Source organism: Herpailurus yagouaroundi, unplaced genomic scaffold (assembly GCF_014898765.1).
Source record: "Herpailurus yagouaroundi ecotype Mexico unplaced genomic scaffold, PumYag 220, whole genome shotgun sequence".
Classification (NCBI taxonomy): Eukaryota; Metazoa; Chordata; class Mammalia; order Carnivora; family Felidae; genus Herpailurus; species Herpailurus yagouaroundi.
Window position 1 is genome coordinate 638384 of NW_024412451.1, and position 7846 is coordinate 646229.

General features: G+C 57.1%; 1 protein-coding gene across 7 annotated transcripts in view; it reads right to left on the reverse strand.

The window, feature by feature from the left end:
* Nucleotides 1-2577: 2577 nt before the first annotated feature.
* ZNF574 (zinc finger protein 574) overlaps nucleotides 2578-7846 on the reverse strand; it is a 10782-nt gene continuing 5513 nt past the window's right edge. For 3 of the 7 annotated variants that reach the window (XM_040457226.1, XM_040457224.1, XM_040457220.1), the window contains exon 2: nucleotides 2578-5552. In XM_040457226.1, the coding sequence (XP_040313160.1) occupies nucleotides 2842-5532 (2691 nt within the window). In that variant the 5' untranslated portion in view covers nucleotides 5533-5552 and the 3' untranslated portion in view covers nucleotides 2578-2841. Of the gene's footprint in view, nucleotides 5553-5843; nucleotides 6317-6398; nucleotides 6735-7846 lie in introns of those variants that run through there. The other 4 variants (XM_040457223.1, XM_040457221.1, XM_040457222.1 and 1 more) reach the window with 4 other exon arrangements.

A 7846-nucleotide genomic window follows, 5' to 3' on the forward strand; every position in this document is an offset into this window, starting at 1 on the left:
AGCCCCATGGGCTCTGTGCTGACTGACAGCCTGGAGCCTGGAGCCCGCTTCGGATTGTGTCTCCCTCTTTCTCTCAAATATAAACATTAAAAAAATCAATCTCTAGGGGAATTGCCTAATAAACATTAAAGTTCAAGAACTTTTGCCTGCCCAGGGCGCCTCAGTCGTTAAGCATCGGACTTTGGCTTAGATCGTGATCTTACAGTTGGTGAGTTGGGAGTCCCACACTGGATGAGCTTGAGCCCCGCTTCGGGTAAAAACACAAGCCCCGAGTGAGCCCCGCTTCTCTCTCTCCCTCCTCTCTGCCCCTTGCTCACTTGTGCCCCCCACCAAAAAAAGAAACTTTGCCTAACTCAAAACCCAGCATCCAACAAGGGCTTGATTAGTCCACCGTTTTAATTTTTATTTATTTTTCAGAGAGAGAGAGAGAGAGAGAGAGAGCGCAAGAGCAGGGGAGGGGCAGAGAGAGAGGGAGACATAGAATCCAAAGCAGGCTCCGGGCTCTGAGCTGTCAGCACAGAGCTCAACGCAGGGCTCGGACCCACAAATCGAGAGATCATGACCCGAGCTAAAGTCAGAAGCTTAACCGAATGAGCCACCCAGACGTCCCATGCCACCCTTTTTAAGACAGTAGTTCAACTGAGGACCATCGAGTTTCAGCAGAGTGACGGTGAACAATGAGTCTTGTTTTCATTAGAAGCTCTGAAAAAGAACCACAATTGAGGAAGGGTGATCATCCCACAGTCACAGAGCCATTCTTCTCTGCTGAATCTTGGAGTCAACCGGCACTCTCCGGGTCCGCTCCCACCCCCACCCCCTTCCTGTCCCTTTTGATTTAACCTTATCTTTATCTGGTTTGGCAAGGATAAATCCTCCAATTGTTCTAAGCACTTATTCGATATGACTTTCAGGATGTTGCAGCTCTTCTTGAGGAGGCAGTTTGAGAATGAACCTTTACGTGGGGATTAAAGGGGATCTAGCATGCTGGGCTAAGATGGCTTGAGTCCTTTCTGCAGGGTATGAGGTCACTCAAAGATGGTGCCCACGAGCAACACGCTCTGAAACAACTACTTAACACATAATTGCTCTTCATTAGGAGCTGTCCGGTTGTCAAACAGGTTGAACTTTTATTTTTCCTTTTTAATGTTTATTTTTGAGAGGGACAGCGTGAGCAGAGGAGGAAAAGAGAGAGGGAGACACAGAATCCGAAGCAGGCTCCAGGCTCTGAGCCGTCAGCACACAGCCTGACGTGGGGCTCGAACCCAGGAGCCCCGAGATCATGACCTGAGCCGAAGCCGGACGCTCAACTGACTGAGCCACCTTCAGGGGTCCCTGAACTTTTTTCAATAAAATGAGGCTTATGTAGTAAAATCTCTATTACTGGTTAGGAGATTTGGCTTCTTGCTCTGGTCTACCACCTATGTGGTCTTGATAAGTCTTCCCTCTCTCAATCCCTCATTTTCACTTGAACATAAGGCAAAACCAGTGTAGGTCTCTGAGCCCAGTGCCCAGAGGCGACGGGGCTGTTGAAGGGGTGTTCAGAGTAACAGGGTCTGAGTGGACAGCTCTCAGACCTCCCTCTTCCTGGTTTCCATACAAACGGTTTCCCTTCACCTCTCATTTATTAGGGTCCCAAATAAGAATTTTCTCCAACACAAAGACTGGAATGACTTTGGCGGGGCTTATTTTTCTTGGGCTGCGGCTCAAGCAAAGCAACTGGACATTCCCACCAGTCACCATCATCCTTCTCGACCGCCCTCTCCTAAGTAAAAGGCATTAGACTGTGGAGAAAAGCAGAAGGGTGATAAAACCAGATGAAACTAGGCTTAAATTCAAGCTCTATCCTATGTGGGTTGGATGACCCTGGGTAAATCACCTCACTGCTTCTGACTTCAGACTCCTTCCCTGCAAAATGTTCCCCTCACAAGAGGAGTATAATTATGATAAACATGTAAGTACTAGAAGCAAACTAGACGTTCAAATACCAGCCAGTCACTCCAACCACCCCTCTCCCCACGTCTACTAGTTAAGACAGAAACCCATTCTAGGTAGGTGTCAAGGCAGCTCCCCTTATGAGGCTGTCCACTCCCAGAATCGGAGTTCTCCAACTCCACAGCTGGGTCCCAGGAGCCACCTTCTTCTGCCCTGGAGATCATACCTTTCGGACCTGCGTTTGCCCTCAGGGATCCAGTGAGACAACCAGATGGCTTTGAGGGAGATGGCTCACATCAGGCCAAGAATGGGGGTGCAGAAGGGGAAAAGGAAATCTGAAGACTTTTCCCAATGTTCCTGCCACCGATTGAAACAGTTTCAGGCTTTTCTATGGGGCTGTGGGGACCTCTAGTGGCAAGACAGCTACGCTTCTTCTCCTGGAGCACCAGGGTGATATCCCAGCTCCCTGAGCCACACCCTTGGACTCCACGTCCTCTTTCCACTCAGCAAATGTCCACTGAGCTCCTACCACTTGCCAGGCCCTGTTCCAGGTGCTGAGAACACAGCCATAAAAGCTCAGACCCAAGAACCTGGGCTCGTGGCTCCCAAATCCCACCCCACACAGCTGGGCCAGACAGAAACACATAAACGTCCAACTCAGTCTTTATTGACTGTTCCATCTTGGGACCACCAGTGCTAAAAGGTGGAAGGTGGGGGGGGGGCACCTTTACGCACATCAAGGACCCCAGAGCAACCCCCTCACAAGAGAGAATAAATCCAGTTACAGAACTTACACGGCTGTTGGGAGAGATGGAGAGAGGGGCACGGTATCTACAGATTTGAGGGGATGCTGGAGGAGGTTCTTCAGCAACGGGACATGGCGGTGCTGAAGGGGGAGAAGGGACGGGGTCAGCCGCTGATCTGGACCCCCTCGGCCTCAGCCAGAGGGTAGATCTCGATGGCCTCCACCAGGGGCAGCGCCTCTGCCGCAGTCTCCATGACGGCCAGCCCCACGGCAGCCTCCGCCTCTGCCAGCTGCTGGCGCACGGCGGCCTGATGCTGCTGCTGGTGGGTCTTGCGGTGTTTCCACAGGTTGGAGAAGGAGCGGTAGCTCTTGCCACAGTCTGGGCACGAGTAGGGCCGCTCACCCGTGTGAATGCGGCGATGCTCTGCCAAGCGCATGGAGATGGCGAAGGCCTTGCCACACACCTCGCAGGCAAAGGGCCGCTCGCCTGTGTGCAGGCGCCGGTGGTCCTTCAGGTGGGTGCTCTGGCGGAAGGCCTTGCCGCAGTCCGGACACGGGTACGGCCGCTCGCCCGTGTGGATGCGCCGGTGTACCTGCAACGACGTCTCTGTACTGAACAGCTTCTTACACTCGCTACACTCCAGGCCGCGGCGTCGGGCCGGGGCCGCGGGGGCCGCGGGGGCCGCACCCCCCAAGGCGGTCGGGGCGGCCACAGGCGTGCGAGCGGCCCGAGGGGCCCGAGGGGCAGGGGGCTCCTTAGCCAGGACCTCTCCGGGCCCGGCAGCCGCGTGCGCCGCCTCGTGCGCCTGCAACCGGGCAGCCGAGCCCACTTTCTTGCCGCAGGTGCCGCACTCGAAGCGCCGCGGGGCCTGTGCGGCAGCAGCCGCGCAGCGGTGCTCGCGGAGCCGCAGCGAGGAAGGGAAGGCGGCCCCGCAGGATGGGCAGCGGTGGGGCTGGCGCCCAGCGTGGGCCACGAGCTGGTGCACCTCCAGCAGCCGGCGCAGCAAGAAGGAGCGGGGGCACTCGCGACACTTGTAGGGGTACTCGCCCGTGTGGTGGTAGCGGTGCATGAGCAGGCGGTAGGGGCGGTGGAAACGCACCCCGCACTCCTGGCAGCGGTAGGGGAAGTGCTGGGCGTGCACCAGGCGATGCTGCCTCAGGGTGGAGCTCTGCGTGAAAGCCTTGCCACAGTCCCCGCACCGGTAGGGCCGCTCCCCCGTGTGCGTGAGCCGGTGGCGTGCCAGGTTGGCGGGCGAGTTGAAGGGCTTGGAGCAGTCCGGGCAGGGGAAGGGCCGCTCGCCCGTGTGCGTGCGCAAGTGGTTACGCACGTGAGACTTCTTCTTGAACATCTTGCCGCAGATGCCACACTTGTGTCGCCGCTCCAGCCGGTGCACGAAACGCTGGTGCCGGGTCAGCTGCAACGCCTTGCCAAATTCGCGGCTGCACAGGAGGCAGCGGTAGGTGCCTGGGGCGGCGGGCCCTCCCGGGCTCTCTTCGGTCACAGGGGGCTCCGGGGCGTCTGCGTCTCCAGTCTCTGCTGCGGCTGGCTCAGGGAAACCAATGACAGGCTCCTCTGGCGGGACTGGTGTTGTGGGCAGAGGGACACCCCCCGCCCCGTGCGTACGCCGATGATACAGGAACTTGGTGAGGTTGACAAACGTCTTTCCACACGGACACGAATGCAGAGGATTCGGGGTGTGGGCTCGCCGGTGGGCCAGGAGGAGGGCCTCGGTGCCAAAGGCCAGGCCGCAGTCCACGCACAGGAAGTGAGACTCGCTGCTGTGGTCTCCAAGGTGCTGGTCCAGACTGGAAGGGCTGGGGAACACACGACTGCACAGAGGGCACTTAAAGACGCCCTCCCGGTGACTCCGCAGGTGCTGCTGTAGCTGGTGAGGGGAGAGAAAGAGCTGGTCACAGGCGGAGCAAAAGAGCTCCTGGGCGGCAGTCCCGCCCGGCTCTCCGCTGTTGTTCCTGCGGGCCTTGCGCCCCCGGCGATCGCGCCCAACGGCTTCACCGTTGCGCAGCTCGTAACTGTGGTCAGAGGACGGCAGGGGATCAGGCTGAGACGCGGGCACCTCTGCAAGGGACGGAGTCAGGGTGTCCTGCTGCAAGGCAGGCTCCTCGGCCTCCGGGGCAGGAGCAGGGAAGTGGGTGGCCTGGTGTTCCAGGAAGTCGGCTGGAAGCTGGAAGAGCTGGGAGCACTCGGAGCATTTGTAGAGGAGCAGCTCCACCTCAGTCACCACCTCAGCGGTGGTGGCAGCAGCAGAAGGGACAGCGGCCCCCTCCCCACCCTCTTCTGCCTTGCGGTATGAGTGCTCCACAGCCACGCGGGCCTGGCCCACAGGGGGCCCCAGGACAACCGGGGACCCCAGGACAACCGGGGCCGGAGGCTTGGTGGGAGTGCCCCGGAGGTGCGTCTGCCGGTGGTTCAGCCAGAGCTCCTGGCTGGCGAAGAGAGCCTTGCAATCCACACACTCATAGTGGATGGTACTAGAGCTCAGGGCAGGTGCCTTGGGTGGTGGCTCGGCTGGCACTGCCTCCTGGGGAGCCATCATCTTCAGGTGCAGCTCCTGGTGCTCCAGGAGCTGGCTGGGCGACATCAGCAGCTGCCCGCACTCTAGGCACTGGTACTGGCTCTCCTGCACCAGGGTCTGATAGAGGCCCGTGCCGGAAGCTGCCTCTGCGGCTACAGTGACTCCAGGGTCAGCCACGCCCACCAGCTCAAAGTGCTGCTGAGGCACATGGGAGTTCTGGTGCATGAGCACCTCCTCCAGGGATCCATACAGCTGGTTGCACTCAGAGCAGACATAGCGGTGCTCAATGTACAGAACCGTCTCCTCCGACTCCTCAGTCATGGTGGCAGTGAGGCCCTGGGCTGTGAAAAGAGGGAGGTGGAGACGAAGCACAGCTAAACTAGCGTTTCTTCAGTCCTTCCCAGGGACGATTCCTTCCCTTCACCCACCAAAACCTTAGATGTACTTTACCCTCGGACTTGTTTCCGTTTTCCACTCCCACCCCCCACCTAACAATCCTTCCTCTCCTGCACACACAAGACCAAGCGCAACACCTCCCAGCGGTCCCTTCCCAGAATCTACCCTTCTCACCTCTGAACCAACACGCATCAAACTCCACCCACCAGATCCTTATAACCTGTCCAACCCCTCACCTCCCGTGCCTCACAGCTGGCCCACAGCCATGCACATCACACAGGAGCCCGTGTCTTCTCCACTCAAACCTCCTTCCACTGACTTCCTCTTCTTACCAACTCGCTACCCCATTCCCGCTCCCAGGTGCCCGGGAGCGTCCTCACAGGCCCTGACCGCTGCCACTTCTCCCAGCCTCACTCCCCCTTTGTTCCCTCCCCCAGGTTCCTGACTTCTGTTTACACCCAGAGGACTGCCACAGGGGCCCGCCACTTTCAGGGCCTTCACAGGGTACAGTCCCTCTCCTTTACCCCCAACATCTAGTATACACGGTCTCTCCCTCTGGTGCCCAGACTCCTCAAACTCTCCCTTCCCTCAATCAACTTGTCTCATGTTGGCCTAACCCATCACATTTTACACTTTTTCCCCCTTCACCACTCCGCATGATACCCAGATCCCCGACTTCAAATTTCTCTCTATATACCAAAGCCCTCTCCTACAACCCAACCCCCTATCCAGATTACCCAGCCCCATTTCAAAAACACCTAACCCTTTCTTCACACCTGGATTCTACTCACCACCCTAATTCAAGACACACTTCACCGTAATTACCTCTTCTTTATGCTGAGACCTCACCTACAATCCTTATGTCCTCTCCGGTACCCAGATCCCCTCTTCACATTGACCTAAATGCCTCATCTTCATACACAACCACCCCAACCACTATGGGGATACCCACACCCCTCTTCATGTCAACTTCAGCTCCTCTTCTTTACAAAATGACCCACCCTAACCCATCTCAGGGATGCCCACACACCACCTTCACATCAACTTAAACCCTTCCGTACAAACCCACGCCAGGGACACCCAGACCCCCTTTCGCATTATTAACCTAGTATTTTCTTATTTGCAAAAAAGACCCCACCCTCCCTCCCTAACCCATCTAGGGACGCCCAGATCCCCTCTTCATATCAACCTAAGCCCCTCTTCTTTGCAAAAAGGCCAAACCCCACCCTAACCCACTCCAACGATAATCAGACCCCCTCTTCATTAACAACTTAGTTTCTCTGCTTTGCAGAAAGATCCCAGCAGAAAGATCTTTGCAGAAAGATAACCCAATCCAGGAATATCCAGACTACCCCTCACAGAGCCTTAAAACTTTCACGCATACTTTTCCTACTACCCCAAACCCCTTTAGAAATACTCAGACCCTATCTTACTATTATGACGAATCCCTCCAGCCCCCAACCCAGAGGATAGCCAAACCCCTCTTCCTTACACCCAGAACCCTCTCACCAGCTTATTACCCTGGGGATACCCAGACCCCCAACTGCTTGTCAACCTAACATCTCATTCTCATTCCAGAGATACCAAGACCCTCCCCCATCCAGCACACCGATACCCAATTCCTACTCTTCATCTGACCGAATTCCCTACTTTTCAAAACATTACCTCTACCCAACCTATCCTGGGGGCACCCACCCTTTTTACATAACATAACCCTATGCACAGAGACTCCTCTCAGCCCATTCCAGTGGTATCCACCCCCCTTTGGTTTAACTCCTTTTCACGTTAACGTAACCCCATTCTCCACACTCGGACCTCGCCCTCAACTCTACATCTCCCCTCCAAGGATGTCCATTTGCTACCATCTTTTCACACCAAATCCCTGTCACTGGTCTGATTCCTTACAAGCATAACTAGGTTTTCTCTTTATGTTAACTTCATTACCTCTTTCCTCACGCCCTACCCCCCTCCCCGGACACCCAGGCCGCCTCTAACCTTCCACCCCACCCCCCTCCGGTCCTAGACGGCCCACGGCCAGACCGTGGCCCCGATGAGCTTTGGAGCCTCTCCTAGAGGCAGCCCAAACGCCTCCCTTCCCACCCAGGCCCCTCCCAGCCCCTCGCCCGAGCCTCGCCCCTCCTCACTGGGACCGTCACACGACTCTAGCCCCCTTCACCACCCCCGCCCCCGGCCCGGCCCCCGCCCCGCCGCCCGCGCGCCCGGCCGGCCGTTGGTGCCG